Consider the following 27,012-nt stretch of genomic DNA (forward strand, 5'->3'; position numbering starts at 1 on the left):
TTTTGGAAAACAGGGTTACTCCAACCACAATGGAGTCGAATGCAGGGAGGTGCGGAGTTGGACAAGAGGTCGGGGTCAGCCGTGGAGCCTCTGTTCAAAATACAGAGGGTCTGAGTATCAAGACCACAGTGGTCAAGTGACTGACGGAGGCAAGTTTAAATTTATTCCAGCGAGACAGGCAGACCGTAACTGCAAGGCTACTCTATTTTGGTCTCCCGAGAGCAGTGTTCTCAGACCACGACGGTTCCACAGAAATGCCTTCAGGAACTCCGTGGAGCACAAGGGAAGACCGGCAGTGAACAGAAAAGGCTCTGGGCCCCTCCCGGGGCCAGCCCCGTGGCCGTCCTGCACTTGGTTCACGTACTGAGTCTTCGCACCCATTATCGGAAGGAAGGTTTCTCTCACTTAAAAAAAAAAAAAAAAGTCTAAACCACTGTGGGGTTAATATGCTCTGAAGTCATAGTTTTTGACCTTTTCAACAGCAGAACCATTGTTTCCTGTTTACCCAAACCGGTCGGGAGTTCAGTGCTTAGATGCGAGGTGCGGGTGAGCACACACACGCACACACACGCACGCACTTCACAGAAGCCAGCCACACCTGATGGAGGCTGCTCCCGCAGGCGTACTCCAGGTTACTCAGGTGGAAGTGAAGCACCTGTTGTTCAAGTTCACTGAACTGGATCCCCGACTCCTGAATAAAGGCTTTGTAGATCTCCTCGATCTTTTCTGTAAGGGGAAGGGGGCAAAGCAGAAAAAGAACGGCTGTCACACTATTGTCTAATTCCTTATCCTATGCTCCCAAACCCCTGCTACCTGCAGAATCTGCTAAACTCAGGTCCCTTCCCAAGCCAACTCGGGGCATGAGGGAGGATATGTTGAGAAGGTTGATTTCGCTCACAAAGGAAAAGCTTATCTCAACTGGAAACAAGGTCAGGAGGCTACCTTCAACCAGGTTTCATTTCTGCCCAGTTGAAAAAACTTTCCTTTTTGGCTCAAGATGGAGAAAAAAGTACCCCCGCCCCCGCCCACCCCCCGCATATATAAAGACACACACCCAGAGAAAAATCCTCTTCCCTTTCTGGTCCTAGTGCGAATCACCTGAAGTCACGTTCTGAGGACCTCCCACCTTAACTAAGAGACCTACAACAGACTATCGGCTATATTCTCTCCGAAACAAGAATACTCCGTTATGGCCTTTCATCACCTCAGTCTGCTGCCTTGATACCTTCCAATTACCGGTGTTTCACCGCCTACGTAATAAATTCCAAAACCCACAGCTAGACGCTTGCTAGCACCTTTCCAGCCTTTCCAAAGACAGCAACTACTACCCGCCCGCTCTCACGCTCTGCTAAGTTGCAGCCTGGTCTCTTCCCGGTAAATTCCGACCCCGGGAGGCAGCTGCCCCCACTGGCCTCCCTGCCAGCAGCCCCCAGCCCGGCCCATCGCCCCTGCGGGCCAGCGTCACCCGGCCGCCACGCACCTCGGGAATCCTGCTCGCTAGCAACCCCAGCATTCAGCCACGTCACACAACCGGAACTTTAACTACACATACACAGCCCTGTGGAATCGTTCCAATTCTGCTCTTCGACTCCCTTTATTGTGGGGATGTGGGGGCGAGGGAGGCTCACGCCCGACACATGGTAAGAACCTTAGCACGGGCCCTTCTTCATCACCTTTCCAGTGAGGACCACCACCCTACACGTACAGCACAGACTCCAGGCTTCTTTCTATCAAGTTCTGTGCACTTGCTTAGCTAGACACGAACTGAAAGGGAATTTAAAAAAAATTTGTTTTGGCAACTCCGGGTTCTCATCAAAATTTTCCACCCTCGTGCTAGATGGTGAATCCGGGGATGCCCGCGGCTCCTCTGGATTCGTGCCGGCCCTTCCCCCCCCAGACCACAGGGCTTTCCTGCCACTTTCCCTACCATCCTGCACTCCCATTCCTGCATCCTGCCGTGTACTTTCTATTTTCCTTTAGGTTTTGTAGAGGTTTGGGCAGAACCGAGACTGCTGGAACAGCATGTGAAATTAAGTATGAACAGATTGGGAGAAGGCTTAATGTGATTTTTATGTAAATTACATTTAAAAGCTTTAGTACATATGCTTTGTGAAATTAACTCTAGCTTCTCACTATTTATATTTGGGTGTTTTGGGCTAAGTGCTAATTAGGTGAAATCTCAGCTCAGATACTACCAGGCAGGATGTAACCGCAACCTTCCCCAAGTGGAGACATGTGCGCCATTATCCAAGCTTTTCAAAAAAATATTTATAAGACAAAACACCAACTCACACAGCGTTGCTGATCCTGCCCTGATAACTTCTCTTAAGTAAGGCCAAGACAAAGCAGTACTATTAATGTTTTTATGTGGTAGTCCTGAAAGGAGGCTGAAGAAAACCCCGTCCAGTGACTACCACACACGTGCAGAATGCTAACCAAACTCTGAGAACATTCCGCACAATGTCAGCTTAGTAACTGTCCCCAGTTTCAGAAAATTCAACGGCCCACTACTGGGTCTGGACACTACCTACATTTGATTAAATGATCCCCGTGCATCCCAGGAGATTTCTGAAAATGTTCTGCTGGACTCTGCCAGTGAACACTTAACTAGTTAGGGCGGCTCAACATGGTGGGTCTCAGGGCAGGAGAGGAAAAGGGGAGTAAAGAGAAGGGACGGTCCCTGTCACGGAGACGTTTACTCCAAACAGTGATGCAGCATCTATCAAGATGAAGAAGTAAAAACCCTTAAAAGGGAACATACAGTTGAAACAAATTAACATCTTGCGAACGGAATCATACTTTAAGAAACCCAGACATTCACCGAGAACTACAAGTCAATACATTCAGGGCATAGAAATTGTAGGTTAAATAAATATCAATTTAAGAAGCAGTATGGTAAAATCTCCGCTGGCACCCTCACGGAAATGAGTTCTTACAGACAGTCAAGTTTTCGAAAAGAGTACATTTAGTACGTTTTGGTCCATTTAGTACCAAAGCCTAACGATTCTGAATTTAAAATTTTAAACTGTAATACACATTCTTGAATTCTTAAAACGTACTGAAAAAAAAAAATCTCAACCTACTGCCCAAAACAGGGAAAGGAAATCCTGGCATACAGAAACTCTCTTATCTAGAAAGGGCGTTATGGCATTGACCATTCACAAGGGGCTTACCACAGTTTCCTTAAAAGTAAGCTCCTAGGGGCAACTGCAAATTAAACATTTAAATGATCATTTTAAACACCAGCTATTTTATGCAACATAAGATCCATGAGTGCTCACGGACACGGGCATCTAAAGGTCCCTGAGGAAGATCTGCTTTCCAGAGTGGGACAGTCTGGAGAATTCACCACTCCAAAACAAAGGTTCAAAGGACTCCACTTTTTTTTTTTTTTTTTTTTTTTTTAAGTAGACTCTATGCCCAATGTGGGGGCCTGAACTCACGACTCCGAGATCAAGAGTCACATGTTTCACTGACCGAGGTAGCCGGGCACCCCTTCAGAGGACTCCTCTGCTCCTGCTAATCCAGCTTTGGGTTACAGAGAGACTCCCAAGGAACAGTCAGAACCCCATTCTCCCATACCTCCTAAGGGAACATCTTGGAGCTGAGTCTTATCCTTTCTCCACTCAGAGACAACATCCAAGAGAGCATTAAAATGAAAATCCATGCGCTTGTCAATAGTGGGGTCAGTTATTCTTCCACCTTCCTGAATTAAGTCACATCTCTCTCCAAATTTATGCATGCTGATGCCAAGCTTCAAAATAATAAGAATAAGAAGGTGAAAATTTTCCCTGGAAAAAACACTTACAGGTTCTAAGCTGAAATCAGACAGAGCTCTCTCATGGAGAAAATGGTCTAACAGATCCCGAAAGTAAAGCTACACATGCCTCCTGGGGAGTGGCAGCCAAGTCAGGCAGTGAGGAAAGAGCAGGAAATCGAGCGCTTCTCTCAGGAAAACGTGAGGTAACAGCAGGCAGCTTCTATGCCACGCACCCTACAGCTCTGTGGCCAGGGTCTGTTAATGCTTCAGGTGCTACAGCTGCACATGGCCTCCCCTCGCTCTGACGTCCTGTCCCCTGCGTGGACCCTCACAGGAATGAGCACGCAACCACACCAACACTCACAGAAGCCGATGCCGAATTTACGGCAAATAAGTAGTTCAGAGAAAAACCTTGGGCCTACCAGGTCTTCAAAGAAACTATGTAGGGTTGCCCGATAAAAGACAGCATGCCCTCTTAAAACTGGACTCTCAGATAAATAACGAGTGGTTTGGGTTTTGGGGGGGTGGGGGGTTGTTTTTTGTTATTGTTTTTTAGTATAAGTATATCCCAAACATCGCATGCAAAATAGCCCACGTGGTACTTGGGATATACTTATCCTAAAAACATTTACTTATTTATCCAAAAGGTCAAATTTAGCTGGGCATGCTGTATTTTTATTTGCTTCACCCAGCAAACCTTAAAATGACAAGCTTATCAAGTGGCCTGCAAAAAACACACAAATAGAATTATAGATCTCAGGAAAAAATCTTCTCTGTGCTCTCGCTCCACTTTCTCAGAAAGGAAGAATTGTAACTGTTTTTATCGGGGATGAGGGGCAAGAAACCATTTGGGGGTTGTTATTTATCATCCAGAAGCATATTAATACTATACGAAAACAAAATGAGACAGTTTTTTCTTCTGCTTATCTACGAGACGAATCATCAAGAAACCCACTTGTTCACACATGAGTGCTACCGGGTTGTTGATACAGCCATTGACAATCTGCGCCCCTCTTCCCACTGTGACGCCTTTGAAAGATTTATCATCCCATACTCGGCCTCCGATTCTGTCTTTGGCTTCCAGGACAGTCACCTAAAAAGATAGGCAATCAGGGAAGCTACACAGGAATAGAGTAACCATTTAAATACAGTACTACAAACGCAAAATGACACAGGTAAGTTCCATACGTAGTTAATTATTAGCTCGCTTGCGAACAAAAGTTTAAAAAGAGGGTGGTGTGAACAGAAGCCAAAGTAGATGTTAAAACACACAATCCCGCTTTTAGCAAGGAGTGAGTAGCCTGCTGGAGGAATGCCTTAAACTGTCCCTCCTCCAACCCCACAATGAGAAGATTTGATGAGCCAGCACGTGAGATGCACTAAGAGCTTTTATGAAATACTATACCACAAATTAAAAAGCACTAAAAGAAACTAGGTTAATGCAGTGATATTGTCCTATGAAACATCTATGTATGTAGCAAAATTCCTTTAGCATTGCAAATGGGCTTTAATGTCCCTAAGATGTGACTATTAAAAAAAAAAAACAAACAAAAAAAAAAACAAAAAAACAAGGGCACCAGGGTGGCTCAGTAGGTGAAGCGTCTGACTTCAGCTCAGGCCACGATCTCATGGTTCGTGAGTGGAAGCCCCGCATCGGGATCGGAGCCTGAAGCCTGCCTGCTTCAGATTCTGTGTCTCCCTCTCTCTCTCTCTCTCTGCCCTTCCCTCCTTGTATTCTCTCTCAAAATATAAACATTATTATTATTTATTTTTTTATCATATGTCATTCTACCCAACGGTGACCTCGTGGGATTGATCTAAGCAGGCTGGCCCCATACCCAGACGATTTTACCTCCCCCCAGATTTCTTTCTTTTTTTCTTCTTTTTAAAGGCTTAGATGAATCTGCGTTTTTTAACATTTTTTAAAAAATTATTTTTAAGTAATCTTTAGACCCAATGTGGGGCTTGAACTTACAACTCTGAGATTAAGAGTCGTGTGCTCTACTGACTGAGCCAGCCAGGTGCCTCTACTTCCCCCAAATTTCTGAGGGCAGGAGGGGCTGTGGGTGACAGACAGCCCTGTGGCTATAAGAGCTACACTTCTCTGGGCTGCAGTGACTCAGGGCAAATGGGAATCCTATGCAGTTCAAGGCCACCCATTCCACTTCTGGATCCCGGAAAGCACTCTTTCAAATTGCTCAAGGAGGTTCCCCAAGTTAGCCATCTCCTAGGTTACTCAGGAGACTCTCTTTCCTGACCATGAGAAGGATGGGTGGTCTCTGTAGAGTCTGTCTTATCACCCGGCAAAAGAAAGGAGAGAACAGGTGGAGTCCTCTGAATATTTTATTCCTCATTTTCTTCAACAAGCAAGGCTATAGCCAAATTTCTACTCTCCCCACCCTCTTTCTTGGATTTTATTCAGATTAACACAGACCCACCCATTTCTAGATTCTTTTTCAGTATAAGAGGAAGGCAGGACATTAAAGACGGCACCCTAGACTTTCGATGTTAATAATCTCCCCTGTAACATGATCTGTAAGTTTTCTAAGTAAAAACAAGAAATCTTGGCCCTAATATCTGATGCTGGAATAAATGATCAATTAAAACACTTCCTAGCTTAACGCCATTAAGAAAATATTTTGAGGGGCGCCTGGGTGGCTCAGTCTGTTGACCGTCCAACTTCGGCTCAGGTAATGATCTCACAGTTTGTGAGTTCAAGCCCTGCATCCGGCTGTCTGCTCTCAGCTCAGAGCTTGCTTTGGATCCTCTGTCGCCCCTACTCTCTGCACCTCCCCAGTTCATGTTCCGTCTCTCTCAAAACTAAATAAAACATTAAAAAAAAAAAAGATTTTGAAATGCAAACACACTTCCTATAAATCGAACTCAGGTTCTTCTGTTTCGTTAGCAACATAATGTAATCCAAGACTTAACGTCTTCCATTCAACTGAGGGAAACGGCTCTTAGACATGGCTACTGAAGCCTTTTCTCATCTCAGAAACTCTTCCAGCAGAAGAGACACCATGGAAAAGAAGCTGTCATTTCTTGGGGTGCCTGGGTAGCTCAGTTGGTTGAGCATCTGACTTCAGCTCAGGTTATGACCTCACGGTTCGTGAGTTCGAGCCCCGTGTTGGGCTCTGTGCTGACGGCTCGGAGCCTGGAGCCTGCTTTGGATTCTGTGTCTCCCTCTCTCTCTGCTCCTCCCCCTCTGACACTCTGTCTCTGTCTCTCAAAAATAAATAAACATTAAAAAAAAATTAAAAAAAAAAAAGCTGTCATTTCTTTCAGCCAGAGAAAAGTGAAGATTAATTCAATTCTACCAAGATGATTTTCACATCTGGTTTACTGAAAACCAAAGTCCTTGAAAAATAAGTGTTTAAAAAGGGGAAATGTGTCAGACCTAAAAAGTCACAGAAATCAAGGGGATGGCTAATCTGAATGAACCTAATAGAAATTAGATTCTAAATTGCACAATTTTTTTTCTAACAGTCTCTATTTTGGCTAATTTTGAACTGGAATATGGCCACATACTAGGTAAAAACTACCCTACCTTGGAGAAGCAAGCTGCCTCAAAAAGGTGGAGCACACTTTAAAGTCATGCAATTCTGTCTCAACAACAGATTAATTCAATCTTGCTTCCAAAAGCAGAGATTTTTGTTTCTCAGAGTGAGAGTCAAAGTGTGCCTTTGAGGGGCACCTGGCTGGCTGTTGGTAGAGCATGCAACTCTCCATTCTCAGGATTGTGGGTTCAAGCCCCATGTTGGGCACAGAGGACAGAGGTTACTCAAAAAAAAAAAAGAAAAGAAAAGAAAATTTCACTGTGTTTCAGAAACTTTTATACAAGAAATGGTGAACTTCTAAGCTGCTATTAGCTGTCTCAAGCTATTGCAAAAACAAAGACTTTTTCCCAATGTCCCCTCTATAGTGTCAATAACACCTGGGAAAAATTTCTGCTTTCATACCTGCACAGAATCTCTTCTGACTTGCTCATTAGGAGTCTAAAACCCTGTGTAAAGCTGTCTAAACTCTTTTTATTAAACCAATTCTAAAAAACTTTTTTTTATCTTTTCTAGAACCAATTGCAAAGATTTTAAAGATACAAAGACACAGTGCATTTAGAACTGCCCACTAAAATCAGAAACTGGTTTCTAAATCTTAGAAAATCTGGACCAAAGGAATGGTTAACCATCTGTTATCAACTTCATGTCCCAAAATCTTACCTTAATTCCAAAGTTATGCAGTTGCCTAGCAGCTGCTAATCCTGCTGGACCAGCCCCGATAATGATGACTGATTTCTTTAAAAATAAAAAAAATAAAAAAAATTTTAAAAATGGAGGGAGGGGGAAGGATCCAATTAGAGAAATGAAAACAATAGAACAATATACCGTGTTAGTTGTTTTAGGAGGTACTAACCACCAAGCCATGTTAGCTCATCTACATTTCTTTGATGTTCATAGAAAGCTATTTTCCTAAAGAACACGGAAGTACTGGTCTTAAGGAGTCCCCTCCTCCTTACAGTTCCTGACACTCTTCCCCAGAGCAACACACGTTCTACAAACGTCTTGCTTTATAACTTCTGTGGTGATAATGTGGCTGTTGCTAGTATTATTAACTAGTATTCACTAGTATCTGCATGCTAGCACTGATCATGGTGGTGATGGTGTCCCCATTAAAGCAACAGTCACCTACGTTGTGGTAATCTTTAGGAAGAAGATGCTGGTCGGTGCCGACGTTAAGAACCCCTGTGTTGATGAGACCTTTTCTCGTCATAAAATAAAGTATCCTCTCCACTTCCTGAACGCATCGGATGCGCACGAGACCCCGAACGATGATGTGAGGAATACATTTCTGAGGTGTAAGAGCTTCCTGTGTTTGAAAACAAAACCAAACTGTTAAAACAAATACAACACGTAACTCTTGGTTCCTCCAAAAGTTAAACAGAATGACTATATGACCCAGCAATTCCACTCATATACACTGAAAAGAACTGACAACGTAGGTTCCAACAAAACTCACAGCAGCACTATTCAAACTGCCAAAGCGGTGGAAGCTATCCAAGTGTCCATCAACGGATGAATGGATAAGCCAAAGGGGTATACCCACACATGGAAAATTATCTGGCCATAAAAAGAAATGAAAGTTCTGGGGTGCCTGAGTGGCTCAGTCGGTTAAACCTCTGATCTCGGCTCAGGTCATAATCTTACAGTTTGTGAGTTCAAGTCTCATGTTGGGCTCACCGATGTCAGCAACGAGCCTGCTTCGGATCCTCTGTCTTCCTCGCTTTCTGCCCCTCCCCCTCTCATGCACCCTCTCTCAAAAATCAATAAAACATTAAAAAAATGATATGAAGTTCTGATGACTGCTACCACGTGGATGAACCCTGAAAACGTGATGTTAAAAGAAGCAACTTACAGAAGGCCACATGTTGCATGATTCCATTTATATAAACTACAGCACTGGGCAAGTCTACAGAGACAGGAAGTAGACTAGTGGTTGCCAGACTAGTACTGGGGGAAGGGAGGAATGGAGAGTCACTGCTTAATGGGTGTGGGGTTTCCTCTTGGGGTAACAAAAAAGTTCTAGAACTAGATATGGAGACAATCATATAACACTATTTACTGAATGACACTGAACTGTACATTTTACAAAGGTAAAAATGGTAAATTTTACACTGCATTTTACAGTAAAAAAAAACAAAAACAAAAAAACACACCTTTCAGGGTATATGAGTCCATCAGGTATCACTAAGATATATAGTAAGATCAGAGGGAGGTTTGCCTTGTAAAGGACAAAAAGAAGAAAGAGACAAAAGGAAGATACAGCAATTTGCATTTTCTCTCCTAATCCTCTCCCGTCCCAGAGAAGGACAGCTAGAGGGAGCGTGGGCTAACCACATCGTAAATACATTCTTGGCTCAACAAACCACACAGCAAGGGCCACTGCTGAAGCCCACACTGCCACTGGTACTGGCAGAAAAGCTGGATTCTCATCACTGATATGAGGAGACAGATTTAGGAACTTGTTTAAAAAGGAGAGAGTGGCACTTGGATGACTCAGTAGGTTGAGCATCTGACTCATGATCTTGGCTCAGATCATGATCTCAAGGTTCGTAAGATCGAGCCTTATGTCAGGCTCTGTGCTGACAGCCTGGAGCCTGCTTCAGATTCTTTCTCTCTCCCCCTCTGCCCCTCCCCCGCACACATGCCCCCTTTCTCTCCCTCAAAATAAATAAACAAGAACAAAAGACACTGCCTTTCCCTACTCATCCCAACTTTGGCAAGGTCTCAGAACATTTCAAAGATTCAAGATTAACGTAGCCTTGACCCAGTGTCATGACACACAGAGAGAGCGAGTGGGGGAAGGGGCGGAGAGAGCGAGAATCCCAAGCAGGCGCCACACTGTCAGCACAGAGCCAGATTCGGGGCTCAACCTCACAAACCACGAGATCATGACTTGAGCTGAAATCAAGAGTCAGACACTTAACGGACTGAGCCACCCAGGCGTCCCCTTACGATTTTCTTAATAATATTTTCTATAGCTGACTTTAAGAATATTCTATGCAATACACACAACATACAAAACGTGTGTGAATCAACTGCTTACATTACTGGTAAGGCTTCCAGTCAACAGTAGGCTATTAGAAGTTTTAGGGGACCCAAAAGTTGTATGTGGATTTTTGACTGGGTGGGGGATGGAGTCAATGCCTCTAATCCTCAGATTGTTCAAGGGTCAAGTACATGCTCAAAGTATTCAAGAAATAACATTGGCTTGCAATGCTGCAGAAGGTAAAGAAATTTGTTTTCATGAAAATAAAAATAATTTCAAAATCTTTGACTCATAGCCTCTATATATGTGTTTTCCCACTAAAATATTAAACATAGGTAATATATACTATTTTATTAAATATTAAAATAGATCCAGGCTGATAAGTTCAGGATTTTTTTCTGTAAGCTTCTTCATCTGTATCAATCGATTTTCAAAGTCAAATGAAAAGAAACGTGAAGAAAAATGAATCCAAGACTGTTTTTTCTGAAAAGTGTATCTTTGCAACTTATTTACAGGAAATTCTGACCACAATTTTGTTCAGTTCAGCAAATGTTTATTGAGCATCTACCTCAGGCCTGCTGGGGAGGAAATGAACAAGTCTGCCTTGTCTAACCCACTTACATAATTCATATAAGTTGTAGTAACAGCCATAACCTAATCAGGCCACCTCATACTGGATTCTAACCCAGTGAGATACCAGGGTGGAATTGGAGTATCTATTCTTTTAATTATTTATTTGCGAGACAGAGAGAGAGACAGACAGACAGGGAGGGAGGGTGAATGAGTGGGGGAGGGGCAGAGAGAGAGGGAGACGGAGGATCCAAAGCAAGCTCTGAGCTGTCAGCACAGAGTTGGACGTGGGACTCGAATTCACCAACAGTGAGATCATGACCTGAGCCGAAGTTGGACACTTAACCGACTGAGCCACACAGGCGCCCCTGGAATATCTTTCTTTAATCAAGATTAATTTGGCAGTCTTGCCAAAGGTTCTGGATTCAGCAGTTCCTCAAACAATTGAAGAAATTAATCAGAAAAATGTTAGGGTTAGGAAATCCTTTGTTGTTGTTGTTGTTGCTGTTTTGAAGCTCATATTCCCTTCTCATTTAGCCTCGCCCCTTTCCAGGTAGGTGCTGCGTGAGGCCCCTGACATCTCTTCAGTCCCAGCAAACAGCAAAGAACTCACTAGTCTCCACGTTGGAGGATAATACGATGTTAAGACTCTCTGCCTCCGGGGGTTTATGATACAATCTTTAATGTTTTACTTCTCTTCCTCTTGGCATTCACAGCAGAACGCGCTCGGAACCAACTCTGTGCCATACACGCACTCACTAGAGTCAAGAATTCTGATATGATCTGAAGTGGTGGTTCTCAGGATACAGAGACTTCGCACCCCTTGGGTAATACTTGGAGACACCTCTGATGGTCACGACCAGCGCTGAGCTAGTGGCATCTAGAAGGCAGAGGCCAGGGATGCCGCGCAACATCCTACGGTGCCCGGGACAGCCCCCCACACAAAGACTATCCACCCAAATGTCCGCAGTGCGCAGGTGGAGAATCCCCGATCTAGAGGGCCCCCCCCGCCCCGCCCCACGGCTATCGCAGCCCCTCTCTTCCGAGGGCGGCCTCCGCCCGCACGCGTCAGCTCACGTCCCTTCACTTACTTTGCAGTTAGTGTACCACAGCGCGAGGATGAGGTTCCTCAGAGCCAGGTACATGGTGGGGTCTCGGGAATACTCCGGGAACTCATAGAGCTCGTCCAGCTCCATCACGTCTGGCCTCACGCACAGGGCTTTACCGCACTCGTTGGGCTGATAGAAAGGCTGGAAGTACCGGTTCATGCCTGGAGCTGACAGAAGACACAGACGGGCAAATCCCACGGCCGTAACTTCCAAACCCAAACCAGGGAAATGCCAGGGCAAGACCAAACCACAAGCGCCATGGTCTGTCCTACAATAAATTTCCTGCTTCCTCTGTCCAGCCGATGAAATACACACGAACTACCTATTTTCCCCATTCTTTCCTCACAAATTTCCATGGCATGGAAAATTTTTTTTAAGTTTTAACTGGGGTAACGACACCTGCCATAAAATCGACCACCTTCACCGAGTTCAGGTGTTGCGTGCAGCCAGGTTGAGCACGTCCACATTGCTGTGCAACAAATCCCCCGAAATTCTGTATCTTGTAAGACTGAAACTCTGTGAACGTGAACTCCCCATGGAAATAGATGTTAACTCATTGGAATTTTTCTGATTAAAAAATGGGGCGCCTGGGTGCCTCAGGTGGTTGAACGGCTCAGGTCATGATCTCACGGCTTGTAAGTTCGAGCCCCACGTCAGGTATTGTGCTGATGGCTCAGAGCCTGAAACTGCTTTGGCTTCTGTCTCCCCCTCTCTCTCTCTGACCCTCCCCCACTCTCTCTCTCTCTCTGAAAAATAAATAAAACATTAAAAAATTTTAAAACAATGAATAGGTTCATAGAGGTACGTATCAATCCCTGACTCCTCTGAGAATCCTTGAACAGTGGGGTAACATTTAAGGGGATAATCTATCCTCAGTGCTGTTTCTATGAACAGAGACTATTAATATAACAGGTACTTAGTTTTTTCTAAAGCCAGAAAAAAATGCTTTTTCCTAACCTGCCTTTCAAGAACATTGTCCCTATGTCATTAAACATGACTTCAATGGAGAGTATTTTCCCATGATTTAACCACTCTCCCATTGCTGCACATTGAATTTTCATCTAATTATTTCACTATTATCAACAATGCAATATAAATCTTTGGACTCACATTTGATAATTTACTTTGATAATTAATTTAGGATAAATTCCTAGGATAAAGGGTGTCTATCTACTTTAAGGTTTTCAATTCACAAACTGTTCCTCACAAATGCCCATACCCACATATAGCATTTGCAAGCCTGTTTCATTGTACCTTCATTAACCCTGGGATTTATCACTTCAGCTTTGATTCTGACCACCACCACATTTTTAGAGGGCCCAGTGTTATTTGGTTAAAAACCTTAAAAAAATGCTTCCAGGTCAAAATCTATTTGCACCACCAAACATGAAGTTTGTTAGTGTCCAGACAGAGGAAGGTCTAAAATTGTTCCTTGTACACTAAGAATTCCAGTAGAGAATTTTAAAGATCCATTTAAAGTAAACGGTCAACAGCAGGTCTGGCCTGACCTGATGTTTTGGATTATTTTCAAGAGTGGATCACTTAGCTGAGATTTTCAACGGCTTCATTAGAAGCAGAGAGACTGGGGAGACAGAAAAAAAAAAAAAAAAAAAGAAGGGCGACTCATATAGTCAAAACTATCTTCCAGTATGTCCGAGTTTACATTATCTTCAAATTATGTAGCCACCTAAATTTCAAATAAAAAACTCCTTGGAGTGACTGGGTGGCTCAGTCAGTTAAGCAGCTGACTTTGGCACAGATCATGATCTCACAGTTCATGAGGTTGGGCCCCACATCGGGCTCTGTGCTGACAGCACAGAGACTGCTTGGGATTCTCTGTCTCTCCCCCACTCGTTCTCTGTCAAAAATAAATAAACGTTAAAAAAAAAAAAAGATGGGGCGCCTGGGTGGCTCAGTCAGTTAAGCGTCCGACTAAGGCTCAGGTCATGATCTCACAGTTTGTGGGTTCGAGCCCCTCATCAGGCTCTGTGCTGACAGCTCAGAGCCTGGAGCCTGCTTCAGATTCTGTGCCTCCTTCTCTCTCTGCCCCTCCCCCGCTCACACTTTGTCTCACTCTGTTTCTCAAAAACAAATAAATGTAAAAAAGGAAAAAAAAAAAGTAAAAGAAAATGTTGTTAAAAAAATAAAAATAAAAATTACTCCTTCAACTCCGTAGACACAATTCCTGGACGGGTGTTACGGACTTCACACTATGGAGGGGAAGTTAACTGCACGATCTACACAAATGATACAACTGAGCCACGGCATAACTAAATGCATGAAATAACGAGGGGCCTTCTATCAGGCCACACACATCAAGAAAACGTCTTTTGCATTCTGCTCGCCTACACGTGCCCGGGGAAAGAGGGGGAGGGGAAGCAGGGAGGGCCACGACCGGCTCTCACCCGGCGCAGAGGGGGCCGCCTTGGAGGGCTCCAGCTTCCCGGGGCTGGTGCTGCCGGCCGCGCGGTGCGTGCTGGCGCAGGAGGGGCTCATGCCCACGCAGTCGGGGTAGTAGGCAGAGAGCAGGGGTGCCGCCACGCTGTCTTTCAGCAGAGGAGGGAGGATGAGCATGGAGTACCACCAGTGGTTGGAAACTTCCGACACCCTCTGAAACGGGGCAGACAAGACAGAGAGGCGCAATGGCAGACAAGAACCGTACGTGCAGACCCAGCCAAGGACAGAGGACGCTGCGCGTCACTCACCCACGGCCCTCTCACACTCAACCACCCTACACCAGAGTTCCGCACACTCCGATTTAGAAACAAAAAGAGCCGAGGGTCGGGGCGCCTGGGTGGCTTAGTCACTTGGGCATCCGACTTCGGCTCAGGTCATGACCTCACAGCTTGTGAGTTCGAGCCCCACATTAGCTGGCTGCTGTCAGCACAGAGCCTGCTTTGGATCCTCAGTCCCCTCTCTCTCTCTGCCCCTCCCCAGCTCACACTCTCTCTCAAAAACAAACATTAAAGAGAAAAGAAAAAATAGTCAAGGGTCCGCGGAGAGAGCGTTTCCTAACAGAATTCTTTCAGAAGCACAGCAACAGCCTCCTCCTGTGCCCCTCAAACACCAACACCCCCAACCGCCAACACCAAATAAAGCTGCATCCAGTACGTTATTATCTGTGCAGCATAATTACACGTAACGTAAGAGTCAGTACAATCCACTACGCTGCAAGCTCAGGTTTCAGTCTGACACAAGAAACTTCTCTCTGGTCACTAATCATTCGTGATCTATCCCCCCCCCCCCCCCCCCCCCCCCCCCCCCCCCCCCCCCCCCCCCCCCCCCCCCCCCCCCCCCCCCCCCCCCCGCCTTTTACTTAGGATCGAAAGATAATGGAAATTACGAAACTAGGCAGAAAAAAACAGCTCTCCTGAGAAGCAGCCAAGCATTACTCCTTTTTGCTAGAAGGTACTAAAAACTTTCAGAGGGAGGAGTACACTACAACTATCAAAATAAGATGCTAAATGTAGACATGAAAAAAGCAGCTATTTTGGGCCTTAAAATATGTGATCGCATTCCAGAGCTGATTTAACATATGGAGTCATCGGATCGAAGCATCTGCAGGATGACTATTGCACTAAAAATCACATTTACTTGGCTTCTAAAGCGACACTGCCTCCAATCCTGTGTCAGACGGCCTTTTCTAAACATGATCTTGAATGTATGTTCCAAGAATTCCAAGAATCTGACACAGGAGAACCTTGAGCTCAGGGACCCTCTGCTGTCAACTCTCCAGGCTCTGAGCAGATGCAACCTGCCATCAAGTGGGGGTTTGTGAACTCGAGGTCCAGAGGGCGAACGCGGTCCGTGGATGCCTTTTGCTTGCCCCTCACCTTTCACAGGGTCCAAGCGTGGGACAAGCATTTTTCAGTTTACTAAGGGCCCCAACACCCCCTATAAATTATTCCCAGCTGCTTCACACATTCGCTGTACCAGCTCAGCCCCTGCAGGCATTTCAATTTGCAATCTGTTCTCAAGGCTACCCTTGCGGCCTGCCTGTGCTGCACTGAAAAAGCACAGAAACTTCAGTTCCCTCCCCGACACACCAGGGCTGCCTCTGGGGACTCCTTCCCAGCGTAACCCCAAGGAGAAAGGACACGGAGCGTTCAGACCCTGACATTCCATCCACATGGACCGCGCAGAGGTCAGAACGGAAGTGCCCCAGCAAACATGAACCCAAGCTCTTCCCAATCTCTTCTGCTTCCTGGGTCTTGCAGCTGTTGGTGAACTGAGGACCCAAGAGAGGCCCTGCCACCCTGATACCTGCTCCCAATCCTTCTTCCCCCTGAAGCTGACTTGAAGGTGCTCCAACCAGCCTCTGCCCTGGGATGTGAGCAGCTCCAACAGCAACTGATGCACCAGCACTCCATCCTGCCATTCCGAGAGCATCCACTCAGCACAGTGGCCACTCCCGGACATGCGGCAAGAATTTGGCTGATGCACCATCAAGTACCCAGCTCTCACCTTCGCTACACATGCCATAGAAGAAATCATACTTGATATAGTCAATCGATTAGCACAGTTAATGAAGTAGCCACTACACTGGGTTAAATGGTGCTCCCCCAAAGTCTGTGTCCACCCAGAACCTCAGGATGTGACCTTATTTGGAAACAGGGTCTTGACAAGCGTAATCAGTCACACTAGAGGAAGAGTGAGCCCTAAACTCACTGCAACTAACGGCCACATAAGAGGAGGAGAAGAGGGATGCGTGGGTTGCTCAGTTAAGCTTCCGACTCTTAATTTTGGCTCAGGTCTTGATCTCACGGTTCATGAGTTAGAGCCCCGCACTGGGCTCTGTGCTGACGGTGCAGAGCCTGCTTGGGATTCTCTCTCTCACCTCCTCTCTCTGCCTGTCCTGTTCTCTCTCTCTCTCTCAAAATAGATAAACTTAAAAAAAAAAAGTTTAAAAAAAAAGGGGGGGAGGAAAAGAGACACAGGGATGGGGAGACACACAGGAAGAGGGTCACAAGGCAGAGACTGCAGTGATACTTGGACAAGCCAAGGAATGCCCAGGGTGGCTCGTAACATTGGAAGCTGGAAGACGCAGGTTGAACGCTCCCCTGGAGCCTTCAGGGGGACAGCAGCCTTCATCTCAGACTTATAGCCTCTGAAACTAGGAGACAAGAGGCTTCTGTGGCCATCAGCCACTCAGGTTATGATCATTTGTTACAGAAGCTCTCAGAAGCTTATACAGCACTCAAAGTTCACAGCCTGCTTTCAAAGTGACCCTAAAAGCCACAGGAATAGAACCACGGTCAAGCAGCTGCTCCTGACTCTCTCTTAGCCAAACACAAGTAACTGGCAGGTCAAATCTGGGAACTCTTCCCAACTTTTATTTTTAAATTTATTTTTATTTATTTTGAGAAAGAGACAGAGAGCAAGAAGGGGAGGGGGAGGGAGAGAGGGAGAGAGGCAGGGAGGGAGAATCCCAAGCAGGCTCCACACTCAGCACAGAGCCTAACGTGGGGCTCAAACTCACAAACCCTGAGATCACGACCTGAGCTGAAGAGGCAGATGTTTAACTGAGCCACCCAGGTGGCCCGATCTCTTCCAAACTTTTTAAAGTTCTTACATCCCAAGAATATGGCCTCTGTCCTAAAGTTTCAGATTGTTCTGCATGCAAAAGGGTCTGATGTCAGGAGACAGATCCATAAGGTACTGCAACTATATTTACAGTCATTTTTTCCTTTCTATCTATAATCTCATCCTGTCTACCTTGAATCCAGAAAATATTTGGGCCACTGCTTTCCTATGGAAATGCTTGAGGGTAAAATTAATTATTAAAAATAGGCGTGTGTTTCACACACCCCTTTATATAACAGAATGGATTTCAAGTAGATTTAAGAGGTGTCAATCCTCCCTTGGTGTAAAAATCAGTCACAGTTCCTGAGTTTCAGACATGTAGAAAAACTGCCAAGTAACACCCCTGTATTACTGAAATGCAGAATAACTCAGAATCTCAGAATTTCAGGAACTCAGAAATGTAAAAAGGCATTTTCTGAAACAGCCATAGGACCGGGCTGTATGGGCCACGGAGACTGCCAGCTCGGGTAGCAAGGATCCATAATTGAAACATGAGGAGGCTTCGCCTGCAGGAAATGCTGCTTCCCTCCCCTATGTGGGCAGGGAAGGGACAGGACAGAGCAGTTACACAGAGGTCAGAACACACAAGAATACTCTCGTGGCTGAATGTGGGCCAAGACCATCAAATTACGGGCCTCTTGTTCTTCCCCTGGAAGGATTCACATGGAGATAAGGTCACAAAGTCACCCACAAGAAACCAGTATAACAAGGCTGATGCTTGTATTAAGGCAAGCCATCAGCTCCTTCCCTTTTAACTCGGAGCAAGAGAATTACTTCTCTTTAAGGTGGTGGGGGGGGGGGGGTCACCCATGATACCACCACTGCTGACATGTCCATCATACAGGTGTCATGTCAGATCAAAAGCCTTTGATCGGCACCCAAAGAGAAACTCATAAAACCGTTATTGTCACTGACTTATTCAGTACTTATCATCGAAGGCACACTGAACTGTAGTCTAGGACGTGCACAGATACTCACTAGATCCTCTGGAAGGCAACAATGATCTGAGGTCTCAGGCTGCAAAAGAGAAAACCAAGTGTTAACTACATTTGCTTACAAAATACAGGTATGTCAATGTGCCCTCCGTAAGACACCCCTTTTCACCTACTCCATTAGCAAAAGCAAAAAGTGTGATAAAACACCGCAGGAGTGAGAGTGCGGGAGACCCAGCCACTCCCGTAAAGATGCCCCAGGTGGAAAGGTAAAGGAAGAGAATGATCTAGAGAGCGATTTGACAAAATAGGCAACACTTAAATGTGTGATAACTGGGCACCCTCTCTCACAGCTTAAGACATACATGCTGTATGCCCAGTGATTCAAACTCCGCCAGATTTTCGAGAGGCACCTTCACACATGTGCACCAACAGACGTAGCAGAAATGTTCAAAGGAGCACTGTCCGTAATAGAAAAAAGCTAAACACAACACAGAAGTCCATCAAGAGTAGAATAAAGTGTGTTACGTTCAAAGAGCAGACCACTACACGGCGATCAGAAGGAACGAGCCACAAAGCACACGCTACAACATGGACGCACTCCCAAACGTAACAGGGACCAAGAAGCCAGGCCCAGAAGAGCACATACCGTAGGAGTCCATCTACATAAGGCTCAGAAGCCAGCAAAACAGGTCCAGTGTTCTAAGCCAGGACTGTGAGTTGGGATGGAGGGTATGAGCGAAAGGGGGTGCAGGGGGGCTTCTGAGGGGTTGAGAAGTGTTGGATTTCTTCACTGGGAGCTGGCTAAAGGGGGACTCTGAGAAAGTTCAGTGAGCTATGCATTTGGATTTGGGCATTGCCTGTTTGCATGGTATACTTCAATAAAAAAGTTACCCAAATAAACTGAAGATTGGCATCCCATATGGCCCGGCAAATCTGGCCCCTGGAATATAGTCCAGAGAAACTCTTGCACATGTGCAAGAATGCTCACTGTATCTAACAGACCCAAAACGAGAAACAATCCTCACATCCACAAACAGGAGAACAGATCCACTGTGGTAGGTAGATTTATGCAAGGCAAGACCGCACAGCAGGGAAAATTAATGAACCAGAGCTTAAGCATCAACATGGATGCATGTGAAAAAGCAAGTTGCAGAGGAATACAAACCATACGACATAATTTATAACCAATACAGAAACACAGAACACTTTACATGTTGTTTTAGTTTCATAAATACGAATTAACTCTGCAACAAAAAGCAGAGGAATAATAAATGCAGAATTCAGAATACTGCAGGATACTTGCAGGGGAAGAAGAGAAAGGTAACTACCGAGGGGCACCCAGGGAGTTACAGAGGCCTTGGTAGGGCTCTGTTTCTAAAACTGGATGCTGGGTACCTGAGTGCTTGCTTTGCTTCTTTGTTCCTTACATAACATTATAAATCCTCTTTCATATCTATGCATTAGCTCACAATAAAATGACCGTATATACTTTGACACAGAAATTTCACTTCTAGAGACACTTGGCTCAGTCGGTTAAGCTTCCGACTTCGGCTCAGGTCATGATCTCACAGTTCTCGAGTTCAAGACCCAAGTTGGGCTCTGTGCTGACAGCTCAGAGTCTGGAACCTGCTTCAGATTCTGTGTGTCTCTCTCTCTCTGGCCGCCCCCCCCACCCAGACCCTCATGCTCTGTCTCTTTCAAAAACATTAAACACACACACACACACACACACACACACACACACACACACACACACACACACACAAAACTTGGGACGCTTGGGTGGCTCAGTCGGTTGAGCATCCAGCTTCAGCTCCAGACCCTCATGCTCTGTCTCTTTCAAAAATAAACATTAAACACACACACACACACACACACACACACACACACACACACACACACACACACAACTTGGGACGCTTGGGTGGCTCAGTCGGTTGAGCATCCAGCTTCAGCTCCAGTCATGATCTCGCAGTTTGTGGGTTCCAGCCCCGCGTCGGACTCTGTGCTGCTGACAGCTCGGAGCCTGGAGCCTGCTGAGGATTCTGTGTCTCCCTCTCTTTCTCTGACCCTTCCTCACACACTCTCTCGCTCTCTCAAATAAACATTAAAAAAAGAAAAAAAAAAACTTCATTTCTGGGAAATGATTCTACAAATATACTGAAAACAGCATAGATACAAAGCTATTCACTGTAGCATGTCAGTAACAGTAAACATTTAAAAGTCACCCACATACCCTTTAATCAGACTAAATTCATCAGGATCCATCCATTCAGTGGACTGTATTATGCCGTCTTTAAGAAAAAAGAGATCTTTATCCACTGATACAGAAGCTTCTTTAAGAGATATAAACTGACAAAAGCAAGCTCCAAAACAGCATGTGGCGCTCGCTACCATTCTGTTTAATGTTGTTTTACAAATAAACCCTTCCAGACTTTGTCCTTGACAGAATACTGAGCTGAAGACCAAAGTGACTCTGGGTCAATAAACACCATTTAAATAAATATTTCAAAAGATCAGGTTATGGATGGCAATCAATTGAGACTACAGCAATGGGTCTCAAAGGAAGATCTCTGGAGAGAAAAAGGAGATTGGGAAAATGCGATACCATAGTTAGAAGCTGGAATTTAAGAAGACCATAAAACCTTGAACTTTAAGACGGTGGGAAGCAGGAGGAGAGAAAGACAATTACATTTTCAAAAACGTAAGGAATCTGACACCTCTGAGCTCCACTGAGAAAAAGGACTTGGTGTTAAAATATTTCCAACCATGTGATGAATCAAAATAAAGATGTGGGGAGAGAAGGAACCATGCTAAAAGAAATCATGGAGAGCAGTAAAGCCACAGAAACACAGGACCAAGAGTAAACAGCAGAGGAGTCACGGTTACAGAAAATAACACAACAGCTACTCCAGCAAGGCAAACTAGAAAATAAAACCAAACAAGAAAACACTAACAAGAATTAGGAGCAAGGAAAAGGTGAGGTGGACTGAAGTGTGATGTAACTTGCTTTTCTCCCCTTTCATGGCCAGGTGTCAACTTGTAACATCTAAGATTAAAATATGCCATTTTATGACATTTATGATTAAAATGGCGAGCCTGGGTGGCTCAGGTGGTTAAGAAGAGGGGTGCCTGGGTGGCTCAGTTGGTTAAGTGTCTGACTTCGGCTCAGGCCATGAGCTCACAGTTTGTGAGTTCAAGCCCCACACTGGGTTATGTGCTGACAGCTCAGAGCCTGGAGCCTGCTTGGGATTCTGTCTCTCTCTCTCTCTCTCTCTCTCTCTCTCTCTCTCTCTCTCTCTCTCTCTCTGTCCCTCCCCCACTCATGCTCATGGGTGCTCTCTCTTTCTCAAAAATAAACAAACAAACAGCGATTCCAACCTCCTAACATTCTCATTGTATGTTATCTCAACCTTTTAGGGGGTTTCTAGAAACTACTATCCCTTGTGATGAAGAAATAATCATCCCATGTTCAGCAATTTCCTTCACTTTGGCTTGTTCTTTTTTTAAGTTTTGTTGTATTAAACGCAATCACTTAGGGGTGCCTGGCTGGCTCAGTCAGTGAAACGTCTAACTCTTGATCTTGGGGTGTTGAGTCTGAGCCCCACACTGGGTGTAGAGACTATCTAAAAATAAAATTTTTTTCAAAAGCTAAAAAAATAAAGACTAAAGAATAAATAAATGCAATCATTTAACGTAAAACCAGCAAGAGTACTTTTCCTCAGTATGAAGGTATCTGTCAACCAGGCCTTCTCCTCGCACAGATGTGGGAACACTCTTGAATAAACCTCATCTAACAATGGTTATTTCATGATGGTGACTCAATGAATTTGTTTTTTGCTATCATCTTTGTTCTCTTCTATACTGCTTCAATTTTTCAATGACAAATATACTATTTTTCTAAAAACAAGCTCATTCTAAAGAAAACCTTAGACTTTTCAAAGTGGCTTAAATTTAAGAAAGTGAAAATGACATGGACCACCCGAAGAAAAATCAAGTTCAATGAGAAAAGGGACACAAATGACCTGAACCATCAGTAGAAATGAAGTCAAAATTGTATTTTCCATCGTCACGTGTAAAAGATAAGAGGGGTCATGGGTAACTCCAAACCACAGTTAAACCACAGCCAAACAACAGCCAGTTGAAGGACAGGACGAAGTGATTTTCACATAAATTTTGCGTGTAAAACACACCTAGCATTTAGTAAGTAACATTATTATGCAAGTTATCCAAAATATATATTTTTTAAAGATTTTTATTTATTTAAATATGAAATTTATTGTCAAATTGGTTTCCATACAACAAAATATTTTTTTTAATCGTTTAGAACAACTGTTTAGAAACTTCACAAAAATAGGCTGGGTGAAAATGGTCTATTAAAATAGCTGGGGCGTGCCTGGGTGGCTCAATCAGTTAAGCATCTGACTCTGATCTCAGCTCAGGTCTTGTTCTCAGGGTTGAGAGTTCGAGCCCCACATTAGGCTCTGCACTGGGCACGAAGCCTAAAAAAATAGTCTATTTTTGACTGATCTCTGGCTTGAGCTCTACTTTAAATATTATAATGAAACGTGACTGAGGCGACTTTTCACTTGAGAAGTCATCTGGGGCACAGGTGCTAGTTAAGTTCAGTGCAGCCATGTTACTGTTTTGCTGGCTGGACAGGCTCCCCTTTGCCATACAAGCTCCTCATGCCTTCACTACTCAAACCCCAATTCCCATCTATGTCCCCACTCAGCCTAAAAAATGAACATCAGCCCCCTCCCATATTTTTCTCTCCTATCCCACCAAGAGACTTTCTAGTCTGAAGGTTCAGCTTGCGCACCAATTTAGGGCTAAATCGAAAGGTTTCAGAACAAGACTGGTTACTTCCAGGACCCTGATCCCAGGCTTACATGTGTACTTTCCACCCTTCACTCCCACATACCAACATCAATAAAACAGGGATACCACCACAGATCCCGCTGACATTAAAAGGGGAACGAGGGCACAGTACAAACAACTCTAACAAATTGGACAATGTAGATGAAATAAACAAATTTCTTCAAAACCACAACCACCTAGGGGCATCTGGCAGGCTCAGGCAGTGGAGCGTGCGACTCTTGATCTCAGGGTTGTGAGACTGAGCCCTACATTAGGTGTAGAGATTACTTAAACATAAAAATAAATAAATACAACTGTGTAAAACATGTAGAATAAACCATGCATCTGTTAAAAACATTGTATTTGTAATTTCAAAACTTCTCACAAAGAAAACTGGCCTAATGTCCTCACAACCAATCACACCAAACAGTAAGAAAGAAATCATATCAATCTTACACAAACTCTTTAGAGGAGGAGGATATACTTCTCAATTGTCTTATGGAGCCAGCATAACTTGGATACCAGAACTAACTTGACAAGGATATTATAAGAAAATGACAGATAGTATTCATCATGAACACAGGTGCAGAATTCCAAAACAAGGCATCAGCAAACCGAATCCAACAATACATTAAAAGGATAACATATTAAGCACAAGTGGGATTTTTTCCCCCAGGAACGCAAGGCTGTTTCAACATGCCAGAATCTGTGTGATTCACTACATTAACAGATTAAAGGTGAAAAACCAATATGATCATCATAAAAAATGCAGAGAAAGTTTTTCACAAAATCCAACATCTGTGGGGCTCCTGGGTGGCTCAGTCGGCTAAGTGTCTGACTTTAGCTCCGGTCATGATCTCCCAGTTCTTGGGTTCAAGCCCCACATCGGGCTCCGTGCTGACAGCTCAGAGTCTGGAGCCCGTTTTGGATTCTGTGTCTCTCTCTCTCTCTGCCCCTTCCGCGCTCATGCTTCTCTATCTCTCAAAAATTAATAAGCATTAAAAAAAATTAAAAACAAATCCAACATCTGTTCATAATAAAAAGTTCTCAGAAACCTAGGAATAGAAAGGAACCTTCTCAGTCTGATAAAAGACGTCCAAGAAAAACTACACCCAACGCTATACATAATGAAAAAAATACTGAACACATTCCTTCTCAGGTCAGTAACAAGACAAAGATGTCTGTTTTCCAACTTCTACTCAACCCTGTACTGGTGGTCCTGACCAATGTAATAAGACAAGAAGAAAGAGCAAACAACCGAGATTTTATATATATATGTTTGTTTTTTTTTGAGAGAGAGAGAGCATGCGTGCATAAGCAGGGAAGGGGTGGAGGGAGGGAGGATCTCAAGCAGGCTCCACACCCTGCGTGGAGTGTGAGGAGGGGCTCGATCTCATGATAGTGAGATCATGACCTGAGCCAAAATCAAGAGTCGGACATGTAATTGACTGAGCCCCCCAGGTGTCCCAAAACATTGTATTTTTAATTTTTTTTTAATTTATTTTGAGAGAGAGACAGAGCAAGTGAGGGAGGAGCAGAGAGAGAGGGAGAGACAGGATCCCAAGCAGGCTCCACACCGCCAGCAATGCAGAGCCCAATGAGTGGCTCCAGCCCATGTGTGAGATCATGACCTGAGCCAAAACCAAGAGTTGGACGCTTAATTGACTGAGCCACCCAGGTGCCCCAAACACTGAGTTTTTAATTTTTTTTTTTAACGTTTATTTATTTTTGAGACAGAGAGAGATAGAGCGTGAACGGGATGGGTCAGAGAGAGAGGGAGACACAGAATCTGAAACAGGCTCCAGGCTCCAAGCTGTCAGCACAGAGCCCGACGCGGGGCTCGAACGCATGAACTGCGAGATCGTGACCTGAGCGGAAGTCGGACGCTTAGCCGACTGAGCCACCCAGGCGCCCCAAACATTGAGTTTTTAAAAAACAGTAAAAGGGGCTCTTGGGTGGCTCAGTCGGTTGGGCATCCGACTTCCGCTCAGGTCATGATCTCACAGTTGGTGGGTTCGAGCCCCATGTCGGGCTCTGTGCTGAGACAGCTCAGAGCCTGAAGCCTGCTTCAAATTCTGTGTCTCCTCCTCTCTCTGCCCCTCCCACACTCATGCTCTGTCTCGTTCTCTCAATAATAAACATTAAAAAAAAAAAGAGTAAAACAGTCTTTATTCACAGTTGATGTGATTGTAGAAAACCCAAAGGAACCTATAAACGATCTTTGAAATTTAATAAGTGAATTCAAGAAAGTCTCTAGGTATAAAATCAACATATGAAGTAAATAGCATTTCTATATAATTTTAACAAACAACTTGACAATGAAATTAAAAATAAATCCTACATATAATTAGAAAAAGCAGAATATCTAGAAATAAATTTAACAAAAGACACCCTCCGTGGAAATGAGAAAAACACTTTTTTTTTCTCAATTTTGTTTCTCAACAAATTTCTCAACGATTTCTTGAGAGAAATTAAAGACCCTGAAGAGACGGAGAAATATACCATGCTCATGGGTCAGAACAGAGATCAGGAAACATTTTCTGTAGAGGACCAGATAGTAAATATTTTAAATTCTGTGTATCATATTTTCTACATCACAACCCCTCTGCCATTGTAGCATGAAAGCAACCATAGCCAATAATGAATGAGCATGGCTGTGTCCAATAAAACTTTATTTTCAGAGGGGAAGATGGAGGTGGAGTAGAAGGACCCTAGGCTGGGGCACCTGGGTGGCTCAGTCGGTTAAGCGTCCGACTTCGGCTCAGGTCACGATCTCGCGGTCCGTGGGTTTGAGCCCCGCGTCGGGCTCTAGGCTGATGACTCAGAGCCTGGAGCCTGCTTTCGATCCTGTGTCTCCCTCTCTCTCTGCCCCTCCCCCATTCATGCTCTGTCTCAAAAAGAAATAAAACGTTAAAAAAAAAAAATTTAAAAAAAAAAAAAAAGAAGGACCCTAGGCTTGCCTTGTCCCACGAATAAAACTAGGTGAACTATCAAATCACCCTAACTACCTGAGAAATTGATCTGAAGACTGGCAGAAGAAACTCCACAACTAAAGATGGAGAAAAGGCCACATTAAAGAAGGTATGAGTGCTGAGATGAAGCTTGGGAAAGAAATGGATCGTGGCCGCTGTGGTAGGGAGGGAGAAACTATAGTGGGGAAGGAAAAAGACAGACTGGCACACGGGAGTGCACGGGGAAAACATATCCCCACAGTAAATGGCTTGGAAAGTAAGAAGGGACAAATTCTGTGAGTTCTTGCAACCAACAAGAGTTAAAGCCTAGAGTTCGAAAGGTCAGTGGGCTTGGCAGGGATAGAGCCCAGAGGGCATCGGGGCTACTCTTGGAGAGAAGGCAGGGCAAACAGCCCTCAGACATACAACATGAAAACTGCAATCTGAAGAGCACCCAGGGCACAAAGTGGGGAGGTTAGTTGCTCATCTCAGAGCACGTCCCAGAGAGACAGCCATCACAGACAGACCCCTCTGGGAACAAAGGAACTGTCAGGCATCACTTCTCTCCTACCCCTCAGCATAAACACAGAGCCACCTGCAGGAACCAACCCAGTGCCAACACCTGCTACCTAACTTGCTTACGCCAAGCCTCCCCCACCCATGTTCATGCTTGCCCTCCGCAGTCACGCTTGCCTCGATCC

General features: G+C 44.6%; 1 protein-coding gene across 5 annotated transcripts in view; it reads right to left on the bottom strand.

Annotated features, from left to right (window-relative positions):
• KDM1B (lysine demethylase 1B) overlaps positions 1-27,012 on the bottom strand; it is a 62,846-nt gene that overhangs the window by 15,356 nt on the left and 20,478 nt on the right. For all 5 annotated transcript variants that reach the window (XM_043590732.1, XM_043590727.1, XM_043590729.1 and 2 more), the window contains 8 exons: positions 18,544-18,582; positions 14,388-14,592; positions 11,965-12,149; positions 8,447-8,623; positions 7,978-8,052; positions 4,716-4,853; positions 3,583-3,754; positions 599-726 (listed from right to left, as the gene is read on the bottom strand). In XM_043590732.1, the coding sequence (XP_043446667.1) occupies positions 599-726; positions 3,583-3,754; positions 4,716-4,853; positions 7,978-8,052; positions 8,447-8,623; positions 11,965-12,149; positions 14,388-14,592; positions 18,544-18,582 (1,119 nt within the window). The remainder of the gene's footprint in view (positions 1-598; positions 727-3,582; positions 3,755-4,715; positions 4,854-7,977; positions 8,053-8,446; positions 8,624-11,964; positions 12,150-14,387; positions 14,593-18,543; positions 18,583-27,012) is intronic.

The sequence above is a fragment of the Prionailurus bengalensis genome, chromosome B2, assembly GCF_016509475.1.
Source record: "Prionailurus bengalensis isolate Pbe53 chromosome B2, Fcat_Pben_1.1_paternal_pri, whole genome shotgun sequence".
Classification (NCBI taxonomy): Eukaryota; Metazoa; Chordata; class Mammalia; order Carnivora; family Felidae; genus Prionailurus; species Prionailurus bengalensis.